The sequence below is a fragment of the Tiliqua scincoides genome, chromosome 4 (genome assembly GCF_035046505.1).
Source record: "Tiliqua scincoides isolate rTilSci1 chromosome 4, rTilSci1.hap2, whole genome shotgun sequence".
NCBI lineage: Eukaryota > Metazoa > Chordata > Lepidosauria > Squamata > Scincidae > Tiliqua > Tiliqua scincoides.
In genome coordinates, this window is record NC_089824.1 from 125,221,589 (window position 1) to 125,245,955 (window position 24,367).

A 24,367-nucleotide genomic window follows, 5' to 3' on the forward strand; every position below is an offset into this window, starting at 1 on the left:
CATGCTCCCACTCCTTGCACTCACTAAAAGTGAGGAGATAACTTTTAAAGAAGGCAATGGATTCATAGCTGTATGGAGTTACTCTTTCTGTGACAGCAAATGGGGACACTAAAAAGCAACAGAGAACATGTCACTCATGGATCTTAAAACTCCTAAAGGTTATAATGTCTGAAACACCCTAGAGCAGTGTTGTCCAAAGTTTTTGGCAGGAGGGCCACATCATCTCTCTGACACTGTGGGGGGGGGGGCACGCCAGGGAAAAAAAATTAATTTACATTTAAAATTTGAATAAATTTACGTAAGTTTGCAAAAATGAATATATTAAAGATGAACTTATAAGAATGAATGAAGGTCTTGCAATAGCTCAAGGCCTATAAAAGGCCTTGCACAAAGCAAGGCTGGCCTTTCCTTTGCTGTTGCTACTGCATCACAGATGTGAAACAACAAGCAGTGGAGGGAGCCCTCATCCCACAACTCAGGCGAGAGGTCAAACAGTCGCCCTCATGCTGAGAGCAGTTGCGTCGGGCCAGTGTGGGCTCCAAAAAATCTCCAGAGGGCCAGAGGCTCATTGGAGACTGGGGGCTCCCTGAGGGCCGCATTGAAAGGCCTCAAGGGCCGCAAGTGGCCCCAGGGCCAGGGTTTGGGCACCCCTGCCCTAGAGCAAAGATCTGAATTCAGGTGAAGGGGGTATATTCTGAGTGTATTATTGGAGCTGACACATGAATTTAAAAACCCACAAGCCAAAACAAACCAATTAATTTGGCTGGGGAGATTATCTGACAACTGGATAATAGCTCAATGGGGGTTCCTTCTTTTGGAGAGCCGTACAGCACAAGCTTTCCTTGCCACCCATGGCACACTCCCCTTATGCTTTGGAAAGTGCTTGCATGCATCAGGTACCCCCTCATGGTGCCCAGGAACCAGGTAAAAGACAAACAAGTTCCCCTTCATGCCATTACCTGCACTGATAGGCACTGTGAAGGAGGATGACCACCCATACGTTGTCTGGTTCCTGCTGAGTTTTCCTGGCTAGGTATCTAGTGGGGAGACTTATTGGAAAGAAGTGTGGAGCAGGAGGCAGCAGCACAGCATCTTCTTTTTATCCTAGCATTCTTTAACAACTCTTGGATACCTGGCCTCTGACATAGCATTGGGGAACAGGACATCTGGGAATGATAAAATGGCTTTGGGGAAAAAGAGGTCCATACTGCATGTTCCCTCATAATTTCCCACTGCTTGTACCACAGCAAACACCCCCATGGGCCCTGAATTACCAGTTTGTGATGCAGATCCTTGCTGCCTCAGGTGCTCGCCAGGCACAATAGAAGCCCTTGTTTGGGCATGGGCCCCCAGCCCATGCCCCTCAAGGCCCCATCTATGAAGCCACCCTTGGAATATCTAAAGTTGTACTTATATATCACATAGCTAAAGGTCTATTAGCAGAATATCAGTGGTGTGAAAAGACTTAAAGAGTGTAATTAATAATATGAAAATCTGCAAGTATGTTATATGGTGACATAAGCCCACTCAAAGTACACCATGCTAGACTACTCTACCACCATTTTTTTTAAAACTGTTTCAGGACAAGAGAAATGCATTAAGTCTAGCCTCTGCATCTTGGGAATGCAGAGACCTTATATATCAAATTAAATTCTGATTTAAACTGTTCTTCTTGGGTATCAACATTATGTATTATAAGAGAGGCAAGGAACTAGTTAAAGGGCAGAAGAGCACGGCTACAATCCTAAACACTGTTAAGGCAGTTTAAATCTAATTGGTTCTAAGGTCAACCTAACTGTGCGAAGGTTTACAGCCAAAGCATATTGCTGAAAGGCAGACTTTCAAACTGCAGAGAAGTAACCCATGGAACTCCCCAGGGTTCAGCCACAGGCCTATTTCATTCCATATTTCATTCCTTACCAGGGGGAAGGAAATAAGAGCGTACTGATGAGGTTAGTTTATGACATCAAGCTAGGAGGCATTGTGCATGCAGGACCAAAATGATTTCAAGAGCTGAAATAATAAAAAGGGAATGAAATTCAACAGTTGACAGATCAGGGCAGGACAGGCAGACATTTGGTTTGGTTTGTTAAAACTGCTATAGCAAAATCAACCACAGCAGCTTTGGATTCATTGTGTATATTATCACCATATGTACATATAATTCCTCCAAATCTTAGAAACAGCATCTTCTTTGTCTCCTCTGCCCTAAAAAGCAGCAGTTGCAGGTAGGTAACCACCTGTCTGTAGACACACCAAAGTATTTTGTGTGTGCGTGTCATTTTTGCTGTAAATCTAAAGAAGAACATACAGGTTCAGCCTACTTATACACGGATTTTTTATACACGGATTTGACTCAACATGAATGGCCACTGCAAATGAGAAGGAATGTGCTGATCCCTGGAGAAAGAGAAAAATGCATCCCTTTAAAATCAGTTTAAAAAACTGAACAGTCCTTTGATAGTAGCCTCCTTAATGAGAGAGAGAGGGCAGCTGGCTGACAATCCATCAATCCTTCTCTCTCCAGGCGACCCCTCCCTTGACCCTGAGCATGTGAAAGAAAGGTGATCATTTACATTGGTGAAGGGAGGGGCTGAGTGTAAGCTCTCAGCTCTTTGTAAGCTCTTGGAGGAGGACTGATTGATGGATCGTCTTCTTCATGACTCTTATCTTACATCACAAAGGTCAGCAAGGTTGTTTTTAAATCACCAGAGCAAAGAAACTTTGTTTTTTAAATTTATTTGCTATAGTGCTTGGAACAGAACCCACACAAATAATTAGGCTCAATCTGTATAGTCTGACTGCAATAAATGATTCGCGGTCATTGTCTATGGCAGCAATTTTCAAACAGTGTGCTAAGGCACACTGGTGTGCCACGAACAGTCCACAGGTGTGCCATGGGAGTTTGGGGGAGGGACATTAGTAAGGCCTTTGGGAGATGTGAGCTCCCCCCCTGCTGGCCTTGTCAATTATAAAAGAAATGATGGTGTGCCTTGACAAATTTAGCACCTTGTCAGTATGCTATGAGATGAAAAAGGTTGAAAATAGCTGGTCTAACAAAAAATATAATTGGTCAAGTAGAGGCCTAGTAAAAGGCATGGTTTTAATTTTTCACTGGTTTTCATTTGGAAGGATTAACAGCCACCACTTCACACCAGCAACTCACCACAAGCTAGAACAGGGGTGCTCACACTTTTTTGGCTCGAGAGCTACTTTGACACCCAGCAAGGCCCGGAGATCTACCAGAGTTTTTTTTACAATGTTCGCGCCATCATAACATATAACATTTATGTGTACAATGTATGTTGGTGTACCTTGAGCCCCACTGAGTATAACAGGACTTACTCCTGAATAGACATGCCTAGGATTAGGCTGTGAGGCTGCAATCCTAGCCACACTTACCTGTGAGTAAGCCCCATTGAGTACAATGGGCCTTACTCCCGGCATTTCCTCCCAGAGGCACCTGAAGGGGGGGTCGGCACTCCGCGATCTACCGGTAGATCGCGATCCACCTATTGAGCACCCCTGAGCTAGAAGCATCCATATGCTCCAATATAAACCACTCACCCTGTCTCTGGGGCTAACATGCATTCACCCAAAGTCATGCAAGGAAGGCCCTGCAAATCTATGATGCACCCAGAAAGGTAAATGCCATACCAGAGACCTTTGCCCTCTAACCAGATGTAACAAGCTCCCTTTGCCCACCTCATCTCATGGTGACAACCCCACATCCTAGGGGCTAGTGAATGACAAGGCTGGGTTAGCCAAGGACTTCCCCTCAGGCACATACAAACTTGCCACAATACATTGCTGGTTTGGTAGGGGGTGTTACATGAATATCTACAGTCCTTTACTGTTCCCTAATACTTCTTTGAGAGCTCCTGCTTTCTGGTTGCCCTCCATTTCATCTGCCCAGCACCAGGTCTCAGTCCACTATATGGATCACCTTAAACCTGCTCAGTTCTTAGTCTATCTATGGCCACTCTTAGGTTTGGGATAGGCATGGAACTAGATTGGGACTCCAGGTAGCAGAGAGGCACTCTCTGCACAGCCCTGTACCCTTTACCCAGAGACCAGCCATAGTCAGATAGCAATGGCCTGGCCTCCTTTTCCACTAGTCCACTGAGGTCTCACTCCCTAGTATCCCTTAGCATCCCCCTGCTCACCACAGTCACTCTGGCCTCTTGCAAGCTCTGTTCTTACTGCCCTACAAGTTTCCCTCTCTTCCTTGCTCTTCCCCGTTCCAGCTTCTTTGCTGCATCACCATTTGTCTCCCTGTCTCTGACTTCCCTGGTGTTTTCCACCTCATTTCTGACCTTCTCTCTCATCCCTCTTTGTCTTCCTCCACCATATCCAGTTCCTCCACACTGCTCTCTTTTCTCACTGCTGCTTGTCCTCTCTCCCATTGCTCTTTCTCATCCCTCCACCACCAAAAACAAGCCCTTCTCTTCTTTTGTACAATAGCCTTTCAGACACCTGAAGATGGCTATAATACCTGCCCTTAGTTATTCTGTTCTTCAAACTAAGCATATCAAGCTCTTTTAACTCTTCCTTAGAAGATTTGCAGCCTAATCCTAACTTGCGCCTGTGCTGTATTCAGCGCAAGGTAGGTGCCAGCTGAAGCACAACTCAGAGTAAGAGGATTTTTTACTCCTTTCCCCCATGTCGTGTGACAACCACCTATATGGGGCTACTCAGATTTGAGCCAATGAAATCGCTAAAGCAAATCTGAGCAGTCTGCGTAAGGCCAATTGGGATGGGAGTGGGGTTAGGATGTGGCCTAAGGTGCCCCCCTCCTGGGCCCAATCCACCTCCTGATCCACGCACTCCCACCCTAAACATCCCTTCCTTGACTGTGTTCCGCTCCCCTGCCACCCTGTCCAACTCCCTGTGCTGGTCGATTTTTGCTCAAAAACCAGAAGTGGCTTCTGATCTGAGATAAGCACTATTTACAGCATCGTGGAGGCCCACAGAGGGGGGCTGCAAGCCCCCCCCCCCCGCAGTAGGTCAGCACTTTCCTCCAGGTAAGTTTAAAAGCCGCTTGCTCCCAGCACTGCTGCAATCAATGCAGTACTGCTGGGGCACTCATTTCCCCTGGAGGTTGCAACCCATCAGTTTGGGAACTACTGCTATAGAAAGTATAACAAATGAAGATTTGCATAATTTCTTTCGTAATTTGTTCTGCATTTTTCCTATTTTGTGTATTTTATTGTTTAAAATATTTATATCCCACCATTCCCATGCTAAAGCAAATGCCCAAGGCAGCTTACAAATACCATATTAAAGTGTGCAAAATATAAAACAAAGTCATAATAAGAACAAAAAGGGGAACTATTTAGACCACAGCATTATTGCAGAGACACAGATCACAGTATTTAATTCTTATTCATTCTAGTCATGGAGAGGGAGAAGGTTCTATGCAGAGAGTGAAGCCCATCCTTAACCACTGCATTTTGAAAAGCCATGGGACACACAAAGAGCCCTTTATATGTTGTTTTCTAAAATTATTTTTGAACCTTGATTCTATCCCTTCTCTGTTAATACCTTCTAACTCACACCAGCTAACACACCCTGCTCACAGCTCCCCCTTGCTCCCCTTATGCGATTAGCACAATGGAGATGCCTTTTAATGAGGTTCTTATGCTACCACAACAAATTCATAGGAGCTCCCTAGGGATCATTTGCAATCTGATTAGGTTTTCAAACTGCTCCCATTTCTTAACCTCTTTTAAGGGAGGGAATCAAATGAGTGCCAATGTCTCCAGTTTGTGGTGGAAGACACTGTATATCCCCATCTGTTGAGGGGGGAGGGGGAGCAGGTAGAGATGCTTTAATTATATATCCTTCACTGTTGGAGAATTTTAAGCATTGCAGTCTAGTTTTTATTATCAAAACTGCTTTATGCTGGTCCTACAGTATGAAGTACACTGTCTTAAGTCAGAGAGAGGCAGTGTTGCGTAGAGCAGGGAGTACTGCACTGAAACCAGGAAGTCCAAGGTTCAAAACCTTGCTCATCCATGAAGTTCAGCAAGTGAATTAGGCCTCTCTCTCTCTCTCTCTCTAACTTCCTTTTCTCATAGAGCAGTTGTGAGGACAAGCTGTATGTATCCCATGTATGCCACCCCGCATGCCACTTCTCACAGGAGGGCTGAGATACAAATCTCAACAAAAACAAACACTTCAGGGCTCTTGGCTGGCCTGCTTTTGGGATCTGGTAGGCAGCACTTTCGGGGGGCTAACCTCTCAATACCCCACCTTGTTCCATGTCATTGCTGCCCTGCTTGCACACAACTACTGGCACCTCTTCACCTGGCTTTTCATTTTGCCAGTCCTTACCCTGCCCCTCTCTTCAAACTACAGGAGCAAGGATGGCCAGCTAGTGAAGTGAGATCACAGTAGCAACCACAACAGCAAATCAAATGCCACTATTGTGGGAATGGAAGAAGGAACCTGCATGGTTTTGCCTCAACTTGACTTTTGTGCCACCTACAAAGTAGCAGCTCAGTAATGAAATGGGAGGGGTGATTTGAGGCTTACTCTATGCTGCAAAAAGACCCACAAATGTTTCCCTTCCCTTCCAGGCATTTCCACTGTCTATCTATGCCAATTGTGACATCCATGTTGGTGGTTGCCCCAGGACATCAGCATAAGAATGGCCGGTATTAGCCACTAATGTACCAACCAATATTTATATTTTTCACATTTTTATACTACCCTTCAGAGCGCGATACCATAGTCTTTCAAGACTGAAGGTTGCCAACTACCCTTCCTCCAAGGAGCTCTGGGTGGTGTACACAGTTCCTCCCTTCTTTTCATCCTCACAACAACCCAGTGAGGTGAGAGAGATTGACCCAAGCTAACCCAGGAGCAGGGTGAGCAGGGATTTGAACTTGGATTTTCCAGGTCTAAGTTCAACCCCCACAGCTTTGACTACACCATCCTGGCTCTCAATAGGTAACCAATGTAGCACCTGAGCAGCTACATTCCACATGGTGCTCCAAAGAACTATGGAGAAGCACTACTTGGAAAGTGAAGTAAACAAACAAACAATATTTTTCCAATAGTCAAAAAACAAAAAAAATTGTGAATTGTGTGCTGGGGAAAAAATGGCTTTCCCTGCAACAAAGATACATGGTGCAGCGGGGAAGAGGAAATCACATTTTTTCAGCAACAAAAATATATCAGGCTATTGCCGAGACAAATGCAAACCCTCACACCCCACCTCCAAAAACACCCTGCTAATAATGGGTGGAGAAAATGCAAATACCTTCAGTGCTCATTTTGAGCCCAATCCTATGCATGTCTACTCAGAAGTAAGTCCCAGTATAGTCCATGGGGCTTACTCCTAAGAAAGTGTGGCTTTGTAGCCTTTGTAGGGCCAAGAGATACTGAGGCTGGACTGTTTGGAGGCAAAATCTTCTGATGGGGAAGTCTGTCTCCCTGCCTCTGTTGGGTGAGTTCTCTGTAGTGCTCCTTGATAAGGGGAATTGCACTCTGCACGTGCTCAGGAGCTCTTCCTTACGTTCTTGATTCAACCCTTTAAGGCGTCTGTGAGAGGAGAGTAAAAAGCCGCACGCTGATTAGCTATGACTCAACTCTTCCGCCTCCAGCCCGGAGAGAGTGGGTGGTGCTCAGACTGAGGGAAGAGCCCAGGGCAGGCGAGGCCAGGGTCCCAAGGTGGGAGCCTCTCCCCCCGCTGCGTGCATGGCAGCCGGACCTCTTGCGCGCTGCTGCAAACGGCTCTGCAGCCGGGAGCCCCAGCGCCTCAGCAGACCTCTGAGCCGCGGCGCCACGCAGGAAGGGCAAGGAGGCGGCAGCCACACGTCCCACTGCGAGGCCAGCCCGCCTGCAAGCCAACCCAGCTGGCCGTGCTCCGCTGCAGAGCGCACATGCGCAGGCTTCACCGCGGAGGAGAAGAAGATCGTGGAGCTCCACGAGGAGGCATGCGCAGTGAGTGGGTTGGCCTCTGGCTTTCCCAGGGCGGCTGCGATTGGGTGCAACAGTGTTTCAGCTCCGGGCTGTTGCACCGCTCCAGTTGAAGAGCCCAATCGCTGCTTTTTCTTAACGCGGCAGGCTTCTGAGCTGTGAACGGAGCAGGCTTTTCTTCACCTGAGCTTGGCATCCTGCTGCAGGGGGCAGCTGTGAAGGCAGGGAGGCTTGTGAGTGGCAACATCTTGGTCAAGACAGTGGCCAGTCCACCCCACTGCCCAAGGAAATTGTCATCACGACCCAGTGATTGTCAGCCTTGCTCATCTCACGGCACACTGGCAGGGTGCTAACATTGTAAGGCAAACCACTGACTTTGACAATTGACAAGGCGCACCACTGTGGTGGGGGGGGGAGGCTCACACTCCCCCAATAGCCCCACTAACAAATGACCCACCCCCAAACTCTCATGGCACACCTGCGGACTACAACTGGCACACCAGTGTGCCACTGTTCTGCCAAATCCCAATCCACTGGGCCTCCTGCCCGCTTAAGGAGGATCAGTCCCCCTTGTGCAACTCACCAGTGCAGTAAGCAAAAGTCAGAGTCCAGTTCTAGTTCACAGATGCCAAGTAAACCAGTCCAATCAATTAGAGTTGCCAAATCAGAGTCCAGAGCCAATAAGCCAAGTTACAGTCCAAGATCAGGTTCCAGGTAGATCAGTCAAATCCATCAGGGTATCCAAGTCCAAAGTCTAGTCAGATTCCAAATTCAGTAAGCCAAGTCAGTCTCCTCTCCAACCTGCACTCCTTCAAAAGCCACAAACCCTTTCTGCCTCAGGTGCTCCTTAGATCCCTGAGGGCCCTATTGCCTTCCAGTGGCTGCAGCTGTGCAGCACACTCTGCTGGATGCCCAGGCCTTACCCTTAAAAGGGCCACTGCTGACATCACATCTACCTCCTCGCCAGTTCTTCCAGATTCCAATACAGCCACAGCGCACTGGTTGAAGAGAGCTGTCAGATCCCCTCAGCAGAGTTAGGAAAACTCTTTGGGATCCCCATTCAACTTGGAACCCAAGCATTAAAATGATTTTAAAATGTTGTCATTGTCGTGTTGGGTCTTTCTAGCCCTTACAGGTGGTTGGTGGTCATGTGACATTGCACATCTGCGGGTGCAATCCTAAACCCTTATGTCAGTGCTTTCCAGTACAGATGTAAGGGTAATTTCCAGCAATGTCTGGGTAATTTCCATAATGTCTTTCCAGCACAAGGGTAATGCATAAGGGTAATGCAGCTCTGAGGTAAGGGAACAAACATTCCTTTTCTTTGAGGAGGCCCCCATGAGTGACACCCAACTGCAGGATGCAGCACATGTCCCATTGGTACTGCTACGCCATGGCTGGAAAGCACTGACATAAGGGGTTAGGATTGTACCCTGTGTAGTCTCAAAGTGAAACATAAGCTTTCCTGTTAGCCAGAGCTCAAACGACAACTCTCATTGCATAGGATGTATGGCAGATTGCATTTGTTTAGCTAGGGCAGGATCTCGCTGGGTGTTGCAGGCCTACAAAATTGAGGGTCAGAAAAGTTTTTCCCAAACTTTATGGTGGTTTGATATGAATTTGGGGTGCCAGTTCCAAAAATGGCATCCATTTTGCCCTATCATGTCTAGTTTTGGAGATATAGTATAGCCTCATTAGCCTCATTAGTGAATTTGGGGTGCCAGTTCCAAAACTGGCATCCGTTTTGCCCTATCATGTCTAGTTTTGGAGATATAGTATAGCCTCATTAGTGAATGGTTCAAGCAGCTTCCTCATGGGGAAGCCATGGTGTAGGCTTCCTCATGAGGAAGCTGCTTGAACTATTCACTAAAGAGGCTGTGCCGTGTCTCCAAAACTATACGTGGTAGGGAAAAAAAGATGCCATTTTTGGAATCAGCACCCCAAATATACCCAGGAATTGGTGTAACATTTAAGGAAGCAAAATGTGTGTTTGCCTGTGTAATCAGAGCAGGCTGCAAACGGGGTAAATACTATGCCAGTGCCATGTTACTGTGGCCTGGATTTCCACAGTGTCACCCACCTGCTCTCTGAAGGCACACTAAGCACTGTCTGAGGGTTTGTGTGGGTTCTCTGCTGGGTGTGGGCTCTTGACCCTTAATCTAGTTGAACTTGATCTGATTGATTTCATCCTTGGATGTGTGCCCTTCGCAGCCATTTCATACAAGCATGCACCAGTTTCAAAGCAGAAGCGGAGTGTTCCAGCCATTCACATGTGTACTGCAGCATTTTATCCTAGAGCTCACCTTTTTCTTCCCCCTTTTTCTGACATCAGCTATAGCATTCTCCTCTCTGAGTTTCTGGGAGTCTCAATCTAGAACAGCCATTTTCAACTACTGTGCCATGGCACATTGGTGTGCCATGAGTGATTTACAGGTGTGCCACAGGAATTTGGGAGAAGGTCACTTATTAGTAGGGCCAATGGGGGATGTGAGCCCCCCACTGGCAGCATGGTGTGCCTTGCAGATTGTCAAAAACCTGATAGTGTGCTTTGACAAATTTAGCATCTTCTCCGTATGCCATGGGATGAAAAAGGTTGAAAATCACTTATCTAGATTCTCAGTGGTTCCCAAACTGTAGGTTGGAACCCACTGGTAGGTAGCGACCTGATTTTTGGTGGGTTGTCAAAGGGTGATGGAAAGATAGATAACTATTTGCCTCAAGCCCTGAAAATCAGATGCTGTAGCCGCTAATTTCCCTGCAAAGAGTTCAGCTCCTTCAGTTTGCAAGCATGTGTAAATATAGAGAGATATAAATGTTTGAGGCTTTTTTAATGGTTATTATTACTTTCTTGTGCAAGTCTGGTAAATCTAGGTGGGTCCCAATAGTTTTATTTTAAAAATTGGATCCTAATAGTGCTAAAAAGTTTGGGAAACAGTGGTCTAGAATGGATGCCATTTGCTCTGACTTCTGCTCCTGCCACCCTTCATATTGCATGTAAAATTCTGACACCTCAAACAACCTCTTGGGTTGCTTGTAGTATGGGGGCCAGCCTTGTAAATAAATCACAAAGACTGAATGACTAGAAGTTGATAGTTGAGGTGGGTCAGCATTTAACTCATTACACCCTTGGTGATACCCCACTCTTCTCTTTACTTGCTTGGCTCCTCCCCCAAGGTCCTAACAACAATTGGTGTTCAGTTCATGTTTGTTAAGCAGAAATTGCAGCAGAGCAAACAAATAATAAGGTACGTGTCAAATTCATTGTTGAAACTGCAGAAGCAAAGATGTACTATGTTGAATTTGAAAGATTTTCTTTTTCTCTCTTTAAAAGGCTGGAAAACATAACTATGTGGATCCAGTCACTGGCTATCTAGTGTTTACCAGAATTGCCCATTTGCAAAGAGGAAACTGCTGTGGCTCATCCTGCAGACATGTGAGTATGAAAACTCCATCATCTAGTAGCTTTCATGAATAAGCCACTCAATCACCAAATTAGTTCTGTCAAAAGTATTTGGATTTAAGTTGACTTTAAATTGGATTTATGTTGGAAAGCTAAAATCCAAACATTTCACCTTAAACTGGGTCCTGGATCAGACTATGACATGTGGCTTGAGCCACAAACATGTTGAGACTATAATCTTATGCGCACATCCTTGGGGAAGTAAGTCCCACTGAACTCTGTAGTGCTTCTGAATCTGGGGGTTGCAAGACACAGCTAATGTGATTGAAAATCTGATGCACAACTAAAAGGAATCAAAGTGCCTGAATTGAATCATGCAGTCCAGTTAAACTTGATTTAATGTACCAAACCCTTTTGTTTGAAAGGCAACCATGTGGATTGCAAAGAAATATACTTTCCTTTAAGAATGTGTAGGAAGTGAAGGAAGTGACCTTGAAGGGAGCTTAAAAGGACTGCAAACTGGACTGCTGGTTAATGCTGTGATCCTCTGTGCATTTACTTTGATTAAGTCCTATACAAATCAATGAAACTTTACTTCCAAGTAAATGCAGGAGGGTCACAAGTATGTATCTGCAAAGAGTTAATTATTACATTGACAAATGTAATACACAAAGCTTGATCACATACATATGGCTTGAGAGTAAATCCTGTTTAGGAGCAAGTTGTTACTTGAAATCAAAGTATGTCCCTTTGATTTCAATTGATATTGGTTCCAAGATGTTTTGGATGTTGGGTTCCACTGAAATCTGTGCAATATTTATGTCTTCTGAAGAATGTTTTGGGTGCTGAGTTCCACCTTTTTGTAACTGAGCTCATCTTGCAGCTGAAGCTAGATACAGAACAAAAATGTTGCCAAATGAAGCTCCGGAAAACACTTTCACTTTCTGTTGGGCAGAATCCATTCATCTGATGATATGAAATTTTTTTAAAAACTGCTTTTAAAAACTGTGTATGTCATCAGGACTCTTTTGCTTTCTAATTTGACTATATGTGTGTTCCCCCTATAGAAAAATGTACCAGGCTGTGCTTTTGTCTTCACACAAACTTTCCAGATAACTTTTACATTTGCCTATGCATGTTTACTTAGAAGTAAGTCCCACCAAGCTCAGTGGGACTCTTTCTAAAGCATGTGTGTATATTATTGCAACTTTGGAGGTGGGGATCTTATCCTTCTTCCCTAGTATGAAGATTGTTAGTCTAATAACTTTCCTTACCCCTTTGCTGAATAGCTTCTGTTCCATCTTCCAGCTTTATTTAAAAAAAAAAAAGCCCACAAACCTGAACACAGCAATTAGCAAGGAAATCTCAGTGATTTCAGTATAGTTACTGTGCAGAGCTTGTCAATAGGGAATTGCAATAATTTATAAGAGAGGTGGTTTCTGGATATTACTCAGATATAACTGTTACTTGGGGAAAATCCTGTTAAGAACATAAGAACATAAGAACAGCCCCACTGGATCAGGCCATAGGCCCATCTAGTCCAGCTTCCTGTATCTCACAGCGGCCCACCAAATGCCCCAGGGAGCACACCAGATAACAAGAGACCTCATCCTGGTGCTCTCCCCTACATCTGGCATTCTGACTTAACCCATTCCTAAAATCAGGAGGTTGCGCATACACATCATGGCTTGTACCCCATAATGGATTTTTCCTCCAGAAACTCGTCCAATCCCCTTTTAAAGGCGTCTAGGCTAGACGCCAGCACCACATCCTGTGGCAAGGAGTTCCACAGACCGACCACGCGCTGAGTAAAGAAATATTTTCTTTTGTCTGTCCTAACCCGCCCAACACTCAATTTTAGTGGATGTCCCCTGGTTCTGGTATTATGTGAGAGTGTAAAGAGCATCTCCCTATCCACTCTGTCCATCCCCTGCATAATTTTGTATGTCTCAATCATGTCCCCCCTCAAGCGTCTCTTTTCTAGGCTGAAGAGGCCCAAACGCCGTAGCCTTTCCTCATAAGGAAGGTGCCCCAGCCCCGTAATCATCTTAGTTGCTCTCTTTTGCACCTTTTCCATTTCCACTATGTCTTTTTTGAGATGCGGCGACCAGAACTGGACACAATACTCCAGGTGTGGCCTTACCATAGATTTGTACAACGGCATTATAATACTAACCGTTTTGTTCTCAATACCCTTCCTAATGATCCCAAGCATAGAATTGGCCTTCTTCACTGCCGCCGCACATTGGGTCGACACTTTCATCGACCTGTCCGCCACCACCCCAAGATCTCTCTCCTGATCTGTCACAGACAGCTCAGAACCCATCAGCCTATATCTAAAGTTTTGATTTTTTGCCCCAATGTGCATGACTTTACACTTACCGACATTGAAGCGCATCTGCCATTTTGCTGCCCATTCTGCCAGTCTGGAGAGATCCTTCTGGAGCTCCTCACAATCACTTCTGGTCTTTACCACTCGGAAAAGTTTGGTGTCATCTGCAAACTTAGCCACTTCACTGCTCAACCCTGTCTCCAGGTCATTTATGAAGAGGTTGAAAAGCACCGGTCCCAGGACAGATCCTTGGGGCACACCGCTTTTCACCTCTCTCCATTGTGAAAATTGCCCATTGACACCCACTCTCTGCTTCCTGGCCTCCAACCAGTTCTCAATCCACGAGAGGACCTGTCCTCTAATTCCCTGACTGTGGAGTTTTTTCAGTAGCCTTTGGTGAGGGACCGTGTCAAACGCCTTCTGAAAGTCCAGATATATAATGTCCACGGGTTCTCCCGCATCCACATGCCTGTTGACCTTTTCAAAGAATTCTATAAGGTTCGTGAGGCAAGACTTACCCTTACAGAAGCCATGCTGACTCTCCCTCAGCAAGGCCTGTTCGTCTATGTGTTTTGAGATCCTATCTTTGATGAGGCATTCCACCATCTTACCCGGTATAGATGTTAGGCTGACCAGCCTATAGTTTCCCGGGTCCCCCCTCTTTCCCTTTTTAAAAATAGGCGTGACATTTGCTATCCTCCAATCTTCTGGTACCGTGGCCGTTTTGAGGGACAAGTTGCATACCTTAGTCAAGAGATCTGCAACTTCATTCTTCAATTCCTTAATAACCCTTGGGTGTATGCCATCAGGGCCCGGTGACTTATTGATCTTTAATTTATCAATGAGGTCTGAAACATCTTCTCTTTTAACCTCTATCTGACTTAACTCCTCGGTCAGGAGGGGCCGTTCGGGCAGCGGTATCTGCCCGAGGTCTTCTGCCGTGAAGACAGATGCAAAGAACTCATTTAATTTCTCTGCCATCTCTAAGTCTCCTTTTATCTCCCCTTTCCCTCCCTCACCATCCAGAGGGCCAACCGCTTCTCTGGCGGGTTTCCTGCTTCTAACATATTTGAAGAAGCTTTTATTATTCCCCTTAATGTTGCTGGCCATGCGTTCCTCATAGTCTCGCTTGGCCTCCCCTATCACCTTCTTACATTTCTTTTGCCACAGTTTATGTTCCTTTTTATTCTCTTCATTAGGGCAAGACTTCCATTTACGGAAGGAAGCTTCCTTGCCCTTCACAGCCTCTCTAACTTGGCTGGTTAGCCATGCGGGCACTCTCTTGGATTTAGTGGAACCCTTCTTTCTTTGCGGATACACTGTTGATCTCAGAGTGAGTTAAGATAGGTATTTAATAATATAGGAAGCATTTTCCACCACAAGCATTGGTTTTTAAACTTTTGGCTATCACTTTAAAAGTGTTTAATAGGCAACAGGGCAGACCCTGCCTGCCACCTGAAATAATCTAGCCAAGGGGTGCCAAAACCCCAGCCCAGGGGCCACTTGCGGCCCTTAAGGCCTCTCAGTGCAACCCTCTGGGAGCCCCCAGTCTCCAATGAGCTTCTGGCCCTTTGGAGATTTGTTGGAGCCCGAACTGGCCCAACACAACTGGTCTCAGTGTGAGGATGACTGTTTGACCTCGCAGGTAAGCTGTGGGATGAGGGCTCCCTCCACTGCTTGCTGTTTCACATCTGTGATGCAGTAGCAGCAGCAAAGGAAAGGCCAGCCTTGCTTTGTGCAAGGCCTTTTATGGTTGGCAACCTTCAGTCTCGAAAGACTATGGTATAAGCCTACAGCACCCGGTATTCCCAGGTGGTCTCCCATCCAAGTACTAACCAGGCCTGACCCTGCTTAGCTTCTGAGATTGGACAAGATCAGGTGAGCTATTGCAAGACCTTCATTCATTCATATAAGTTCATCTTTAATATATTCATTTATGTAAACTTATGTAAATTTATTCAAATTTTTAATGTAAATTAATTCTTTTTTCCCTGGCCCCTGACACAGTGTCAGAGAGCTGATGTGGCCCTCCTGCCAAAAACTTTGGGCACCCTTGATCTAGCCCATAATCCCAAACAGATATACCCACCTGGCCCACAGTGGTCCTAAAAAGTTTTTGCATTCATAATTCTGTCTCTATAAAACTTACAATGTAAACAGACCAAGGGCAGAAGCTTCCTTTGAGTATAATTCTCTACCTGGGAATGTGTTCTGAGATTATGCTGACCCCCTGTGCTCTTTAGTAAGTAACTAAACAGAACAAAAGAATCTTTCCTCACATTTAATGGAGAAGCCTTTTTAATCCGTCAAAAGACTTTTTACAGCAATCCTAAGCGTTTCTACTTGGTTGAGTCCCATTGGGTGTAGGGGGGCTTACTCCCAGGAAAGGACATGTAGGATAGCAGACTTAATTAATTGGTGTAATGTGACTTGGGGCCCAATCCTATCCAGTTTTCCAGTGCTGGTGCTGTTGTGTCAGTGGGATGTGTACGGCACCCTATGGTGGAGGGGCAGTCACTGGGGCCTTCTCAAGGTATGGGAACATTTGTTCCCTTATCACGGGGCTGCATTGTGGCTACACCTTAGCTCAAAAGTTGGATAGGATTGAGCCCTAAGGCTTTGTACACTTTTCTAGGAGTTACTTCTAAGTAGACATGCCTAGGATTGCTCTGCATGACACTAAATGACGCAACCCTAGCAACAGTATACACCTGGCACCTGCAGAAATGCCCAGCTTCCTCGGCATGATCACAAATTGATGACGATGGCTTGATCAATGTCTCAATATTACACAATTTTTAAAAGAAGCTTTTACAAAGTCTGTATTTTAAAAAAATAGCAAACATATTTGTGCAGGGCTCTGCTTAATGGATTATTAAAACATACGGAATGTGTTTAAATCCAAATCCTCCTTAACAGCATCACTAACAATGGTTCAGTGTGTCAGCACTTCTGGGGAGAATAAATGTATAACTTATTTGGCCTCAGTGACTCTTTACAGATAGCTTCTATGTACGTCCTGTTTAGTCATATGGCTAATGCTTAGAATGTCTGTGCCTTATACTGAGGAAGGAGAGTTACCCATCCTTCTTGCAGACATGTCTCTCTCCTCACTGCTGCGAGGTATGAGTCAGAGGCACCCAATCCTATGCATACTTACCTAGGAGCAGACCACACTAAACATAGTGGAACTTCTCAGGTAAACAAGCATAGAGTGAGTCTGCCCAAAGATTTCACTTTTATTCAGCAGTTTGTAACTAGAAAAGTCTATACCTCCAGAAAATCTACACCATCCTGTACAGGTTTACAAGGAAGGATGTTCCCTTTGGGGAGTCAGTCGTATTAGATTGCCTCATGCACATGGAGGAGAAATGGCTTCAAATCCTGTCGTAAGCAGGAACATACTTTGCAAGTGGTCTCCTGGACAATAATTAGGAACATTTGCTTAGGGAGAGGGCAAGGAGAAGGGGGTTGCATGGTTTAAAGTTCCCCCTCTTTTAAAGTCCTGAGGGCACCAGTGATTTATAGGACATCATTAACTATTCTTCCTTTAACCATGGGCAATGTTGCGGCCTAGTCAAGAATGACTTATTTCATCTCTCTCTTTTCCTCTCCAGTGTCCATATGGTCAAAGAAACGTTACAGATCAGTCCAAAAAGAAGCAGTTCAATTCCTTTTTCTATACTTGATGATCGAAGCCTTTTGCATCATACCATGAAGTCAGGAAAAGAAAAAAGATCAACCATCACTTCCACCACCTCCTCTTCTACCCCCTACCGAGTCCACATTTTGCATATCAGCTTTCTTTTGCCCTCTTCGGGTCTGTATCCTGAATATGTTCTAGTTGTAACGTGCAAAAAAAATCCATGTGCATGCCAGTGAATATGAGCCATTGACAAGGCTATGCCTTTCCTCTTGCATCATAAGCTATTGGCTGTGGAGAGATGATTGCTCTGATATCAGGTTAAAGTAAAAACCAGCAATGTGGGAGATTACTTTATATTACAGTTCCAGGAAGCAAAAGACTTTGGGAAATACGTCAGTGTGTATTGTGTTGAGTTACCGTAATGGAGCAGGTTTTGAGATTGTGAATAAGGTTGAAAGAATTATTCCAAACAGAATTGTTCCCAACAGAGTCGTATCATAGCCATTGGATTTGACATGTCCATCCTTAATATATTTGCAGCCCAATTCTCTGCATGTTTTCTGGGAACCTGTTAAAGAACAGGAATGGGCAATTTTCACAATGCAAGGATGTATAAAGTAGGGTCCCCCTCAAGGATCTGTCTTTGGATCACTGCTTTTGATTTGTTCATAAATGATTTGGAGTTAGGGATAAACAACACAGCAGCCAGGTTTATGGAATGGCAAACTATTCAGGATTACCCCCCCCCCAAAAAAAAAAAAAAAGCTGATTGGCAAGTGCTCAAAAGGCATTGTTTTGCAGTGGTTCTTCTCCTCTCAGTCCCGGAGGTCCCAGGAGATAGTGATGTTGGGGAACTCCTGCACATTGCTGTGGCTTTGGAACACTTTGGGACACCAGTCATTGCTGTAGGTCTGCAGCTTGGAAGTATTTGTGGAATCATCACTGCTCCAGGATGCTCAAGTGGTGGCAATAGCCAATGGTGCCTTTGCCCAGATTCGGCTGATGTGCTGTGTGCAACCATACTTGAAGCATTCAGAACTGATCACAATGGCCCACATACTCAAGGCACTGAAACTTGATTACTGTAATATTCTCTACACATGGAGCTGCCATTGAAAACTGTTCAGAAACTGCAATTAGTGCAGAATGTGGTAGGCCATTGTAGTTATGGGGGTGAGGCGGCTTGATTGGACTACTTTTCCTCTATCTGAAATAGCTGCCAATTTGTTTGCAAGCACCATTCAAAGTGCTGGTTTTGACCTTTAAAGCCCTTTACAGCTTAGAGCCAAGGTATCTTAAGGACAGCCTTCTTCCATATGAGATGGCCAGTCCCCTGAGATAAATTGTGGAGGTCCTCCTACAGATGTCCCTGGTTTCTGAGGCTCATCTGGTGGCAACAAAAGGAAGGGCCTTTTCCATAGCAGCATCACAGTTATGGAAGTCCCACCCTGTGGAGCTTAGAATTGAACCCTCTCTATTGGCCTTCAAGTGGGAGCTTAAGACTTTGATTGGTAGTGGGGTCTTTTGTTTAAAAGAGAAATGCAAGATGCCAATATTTTAAATCTATGGACCTCTGCAAACTGAGTGACTAAGGCTGAAATCCTATGATTACTCAGAAGTAAGTCCCATTGTGTTAGATGGAGGTGTTGGGTGGAGCTCAATTGCAGAAAAGTGTGTGTAAGATTGCTGTCTATGTAATGAAATGGCAAGTGCAGTTCAGTGGAAATGGGGAAAGTGATGTACAGTGGGTGGCCAAAATGGAAAAAAAAACACCAACTTCACATATATGCGGATAGGTGCTGAGCTGTCTGTGAGGAACCAGGAATGAAACCTTGGGGCAAGGAAGATATCTCTATTTTTTAAAAAAATCATCTAAGTGTTTGGCAGCAGTGAAGAAGGCAATTTCCATGCTAGGGTTCCATGTGGGCATTTTGTGAGCCTTTGGTCTGCTCCGACAAGGCTTGTCTTATGCTCTAAGCCAGAGGTGTCCAAACGTTTTGGCAGGAGGGCCACATCATCTCTCTGACACAGTGTCAGGGGCCGGGGGGGGGGGGAAATAACTAATTTACATTTCAAATTTGAATAAATTTACATAAATGAATATATTAGAGATAGAGATTGAATGAAGGTCTTGCAATAGCTCAAGGCCTATAAAAGGCCTTGCGCAAAGCAAGGCCGGCCCTTCCTTCACTGCCACTGCTGCATCATAGACATGAAACAGCAAGTACTGGAGGGAGCTCTCATCCCACAGCTCGGGTAAGAGGTTGAACAGTCATCCTCATGCTGAGAGTAGTTGTATCGGGCCAGCATGGGCTCCAGCAAGTCTCCGGAGGGCCAGAGGCTCATTGGAGACTGGGGGCTCCCCGCAGGCCAGATTGTGAGCCCCCGAGGGCCACAAGTGGCCCCCGTGCCAGGGTTTGAGCACCCCTGAGCCCACTCACTGCTGTGTTATTACACTGTGAGCAGCAGAATGCCTGGAATGCTTAAGTTGCTGGAGGAGAAAGTCACATAGAAGTGTTCTGAAACTGAATAGATGCAAAAGAATAATTCCCTCACTACAGTCTGAAGTGATACCATCAATTTTACAACCGCAGAATGCTACCTCTTGATTATGTACACATAGAGGTGAGGCAAGTTGCACACCTGTGCATGCTTAGCTGGAAGTAAGGTCAATGCAGTGGAACAGGACTTTTAAGTGTACATAAGATTGCACCATCAGTTGGTTTGGGTGTCCAAGTTTGTAAATACTGGGGGAGGAGATTGACACAAAATTAGAAAATTCTATACACATAAAATGCATCAGGGAATACCAGAGTACTAAGGTAGCACTTAAAGGATCTGACAGGTTGTAGAAGGACTTGCCAGCCCCCCTTCTTTTATTAACTAGTAGACAAATCCAACTTTTCCTGCCACAGAATAATGATGCTTGCCTACTACATCCAATTGGAGTGGGTGACAATTATCTTTCTCAATTGTTATACTTGATGGATGGTAACTATGGTAGGGTCTAGAGGGGAAGGACTGCTTACATCACGGATGGGCAGACTTTCAACTGTAAGGATCCTGGACCTTTAACAATTGTATTGAAGAGGGAATTTCAGCAGGTGCAGCTTGTCATCTGCTGAAATTCCCTCTTCTATGCAGTTGTTAAAGGTCCAGGATCCCTACAGCTGAAAGGTTGCCCACCCCTGGCTTACATGACAAACAGCTCCTCCACAAAGAGGCTTTGGAGTTAAACTGGTTGGCATTTGATTGGCACAGAAGAGGCAGATCCCCGTGATCCCAAGAGCAGGCAGATGGTCCTTTGCTTGGGCAGGTGTCTAAGTTCCATTGATGGTGTGGGGGAGGGAGATGAAGTCTTATTCCTACTTCCACAAATTTTTGGTTGGGATGTGTGCTAGTCCTGTTGGGGCCAGCATTTGACTGAGTTGTAGGTACTGTCTTTGCTTGTCTTCAGTCACCAAAATCCCACTTGTAGCCTGATCCACTGGTGGTCTGGATTTAGAATCTGCCTTCTCAGTGCTAGGTGGCCAATGTGGCTTACATAAAATGTAGCAGTTACAACCAAATTTGGAGCATCTTTTCCCTGCAGTATCTCCTTGAATCCAATGTTAGTTACTCCCAAGTATACATGCAGAGCATTGTAGTTGAAGGCAGCAGATTGAAACAAGCTTGCCTAAGACTGTTGGTCTCAGCTGGGCTTCCTTTGCTTAAACATGGTTTGGAATGCAACCTACCTGCCAGCTATTGGAGGAATTTCTTAAACCTGGTTTCCTCCTTAAGGGGGGGAGCAGAGTCGCTTCAGCAGCAGAACCCCCCTTTGCTGGGAATCAACCCAGGGAGCCTGCCACACCTGGCTGACTGCTAATCAAGAAACACAAACAACATTGGCTGGTTGAAGTTTCAAGAGCAGATTCATTTACTCACAGTTCCTTAGTAGTACGGTTACAGCATCTGATTTGGGAATCAGAGGTACACTAACTTAAAAGATAACAAGGCCCTACAGCTGCCTTGTCCTGCGTGCCATGTGGCCAAGATGGTGGCGCCAGCAGTTCCCTGCTGCATGCCATCTTGTCTGCTCAGTTGTGGCGAGGAAGAGCTTGGAGAGGAAGGGAGTTATATAGGGTCTGGGGCTACGCCCCACATAGGTCATCCAAGGTGGACAGGTAAAAGTGCAAAGGACACTGGGCTATGGCTTAACCCTTTTTAGGACAGTCTCCTGCAACAGCAGATTGAAGCAAGCTTGCCTAAGACTGTTGGTCTCAGCTGGTCTTCCTTTGCTTAAACATGGTTTGGAATGCAACCTCCCTGCCAGCTGAATGAAAAATGCACAGGTCATCTGGGCTATGAATCTGACCAAAATCTGTACCAGGTTCAGAACTCGGATGTCGGTTCTCCACCTGTGCAGATGGTCACTGGCGCCAGCTCCAAGTCAACTGGAAACATCTCAGTTCCAAGCACTCATCAACTCAGAAGCAAGAGCTGCCCATGTCACTGGGACACTCTGCTCCCCTGCTTAAATTTCTGCCCAGTGTTGCATATACATAACAGGGAGCAAATGTGTACACCTGTGGGCTGGGCAAAAATGGGTTACGGCTCAAGGCATCACACTGAAGGGCCCTGTTTACCTGAAGAGAGGGCTACTTTGAAATTGGTTCTGGGTCACAGCCTGTAAGGTTGTTGCCCTTGACCTCCAAGAATGGCAGGGGGAAGGCACGGGCATGGGAGCCCCTTCTGGAATTGGTTCTGCTTGGAGGCAACAGTAGACCTGCTTGTGAGTAAGCCCCCCCCCACCTGAATCTACCTGCACACTCAGTTGCAGAATTGAAATTGCAGTCCCACAGTGCAGCAAGTCCCAAGGGGCTTCCTCCCAAGTAGGGGGATGGCTCTCCCTGTAAGTGCTTGGCATCCATGCATCTTGATCTTCAGGAGATGGAAAAAGACCCACTTGGACTGAAACAAACTTGCCCCCTCCAGCTGCTCAGATGATCATTTGAGCATCAGCTCGTTTCCTGAGGTGGACCACACCCTGAGGGCTGGCATCAGCCGTTTTCACCACTGTGCCTTGGCACATTGGTATGCCTCGAGTGGTTCACAGGTGTGCCACAGGAATTTGGGCAAGGTCATTCATTAGTAGGGCCAATGGGGGGGTTGAGCCCCCCCCCAGCATGGTGTGCCTTGTCGATTGTCCAAAACCTGCTGGGGTGCCTTGACCCTTCTAGTGCCTTGTCAGTGTGCCCTGAGTTGGAAAAGGTTGAAAAATGTCTGCTCTGGAACTTTTCCCAGGCTTTTATCTCTGTTTAAGGCTCAGATCTCCACTGAATCCCTCCAGGGACGAGAAACTCAGAAGCGAGGAGGTCGCTGCTTCGAAGCCAGCTGAAAATCTGAAGAGCTTAATGGGGGGGGGGGGGGCTGGAGGAAGACAGGAGGGGGGTGCCAAGGAATCGCTTCTGCTCCCCACAGAGCCCCATAGCTTCTGGAGGAGCCGCTCTCCCCAAGGTCCTGCTCCAGCCGGTGCCTGCAGCTCCCACCCAAGTGGAAAGTGGACGTCTCTCTCGCGTGCAGCGCTGCTCAGAGCGCGTTTAGCGGAGGGAGGCACTTATTGGAAAACAGCCCCGCTGAGCTGAGAAGGGCTTACTTCCGAGTAAACACGCGGACCGTGATGAGGTTGGGAGCTTCACAACCGGGCAGCTGGACCTCTGTCTTCCCCTACTGCAGCTTTAAGAAACACTCCTTGGGAGTAAGAGCCCCTGAAGGCAGGGCACTTACTTCCGAGGAGGAAAAAGTGTTGGAGCTGAGTGTTCGGGGAGTAGGACCCGGCTGCCGCTTAAGAGCCCGATCCTAGGCATGTCTACTCAGAAGTAAGTCACAGTACAGTCAGTGGGACTTACGCCCAGGAAAGTGTGGATAGGATTGGGCTGTAAGTCTTACTGGATGCCTACTCAGAAATAAGTCCCGTTGTAGTCAATGGAACTTACTCCCAGGTAAGTGTGCATAGGATTGCAGTCACAATCGGCTAAAGGAAAGAGCACCGTTTCAGATCCACTTGCAGGGGAGCTCCAGCCTGGTGTTCTATTGGGAAGTCAGTCCCACTGCGCTCAGTGGGGCTGAGCCCTCGCTAGAGCCCAAGCTTAGGCACTTCTACTCAGAAGTGAGCCCCACTCTAGTCAATGGAGCTCACTCCCAGGTAAGTATGGCTAGGATTTCAAGCCTTGCTGTATTTACGATTGTGGCCCCGCTCAACATCAGTGGTGCTTTCCGGCCCCATCCCAACAGCAGGGGAAGGCACCCTCCCCCATGCCGCACCCGGGAACACCAGCCAGCCAGCCAGCCAGCCAGGGCCTATGAGAGGAATTTTAGCAAGGGGTACAAAGTTTCTTCTGGGGCAATGGGGGCAAGCAGAAGGGGGGGGCAAAATAGGGCGGGGGAGGGTGCTGACAGCCACAATAGTATTTGGAGCTCAGGTCTACAAGGCTTCTTGATGCAGCGTCCAGGTCTACCCGACCATGCGGCATTAGCAGCTAGATAAAGTAATATGGAAAACCAAACACACTCTTAAGTCTCTCTAAAATTTTTGAAATAAAGAAAATGGGTCGCAGAAAATTAGCATCATCGTATTAGCATCATCAGGCTCACACTAGAATGGACCAAAATGAACTTCTGCAGCAGCTGTAGCCCCACAGCTGGGTCCCTGAGCTTCTATACACTCCTTCACGGTTATGGGATCCGCAAGCCAAAGAGCTACTGTAGCAGGCCAGTTTCCTCCCAGATCTGACACTGTGTTAAGTAGGGTCAAGGATGCTTCCTGGGCCTGGTGTGTAAGGCTTGCAGCTGCAGTTAATACTGTATGCACATGGTTGTACCCCAGCATTATGCGCTGGCAGTGAGTTCAGGTGAGATAGGAAAATGTCAGGTCACAGGAACTTTCTGGGCCCCCTTTCTGACCCTGGGATCGGGTACAAATTACCCCCTTTACCCCTCTCTCCTAGGCCATCTAATCTATCTATCTCAGACTGAGGGATGTATCTCGAAAGGGGACCCTTGTAGCGCTTAACCTTATTAA

The 24,367-nt window shown here is 46.3% G+C and overlaps 1 protein-coding gene across 1 annotated transcript; it reads left to right on the forward strand.

Moving 5' to 3' along the window:
- The first annotated feature begins 7,632 nt into the window (after window positions 1–7,632).
- C4H1orf53 (chromosome 4 C1orf53 homolog) lies at window positions 7,633–19,343 on the forward strand. Its single transcript, XM_066625281.1, has 3 exons — window positions 7,633–7,950; window positions 11,258–11,359; window positions 17,276–19,343. The coding sequence occupies exons 1-3, from the start codon at window positions 7,705–7,707 to the stop codon at window positions 17,345–17,347; spliced, it is 420 nt and encodes a 139-aa protein (XP_066481378.1). The 5' UTR covers window positions 7,633–7,704; the 3' UTR covers window positions 17,348–19,343.
- Window positions 19,344–24,367: the final 5,024 nt, after the last annotated feature.

Excerpts from the sequence above, each read along its gene's own strand:
- C4H1orf53 (XM_066625281.1), top strand. The coding sequence starts at position 7,705 with ATGGCAGCCGGACCTCTTGCGCGCTGCTGCAAACGGCTCTGCAGCCGG. Across the intron at positions 7,951-11,257 it reads TCCACGAGGAGGCATGCGCA|GCTGGAAAACATAACTATGT; the intron begins GTGAGTGGGTTG and ends TCTCTTTAAAAG. Across the intron at positions 11,360-17,275 it reads GTGGCTCATCCTGCAGACAT|TGTCCATATGGTCAAAGAAA; the intron begins GTGAGTATGAAA and ends TTTCCTCTCCAG.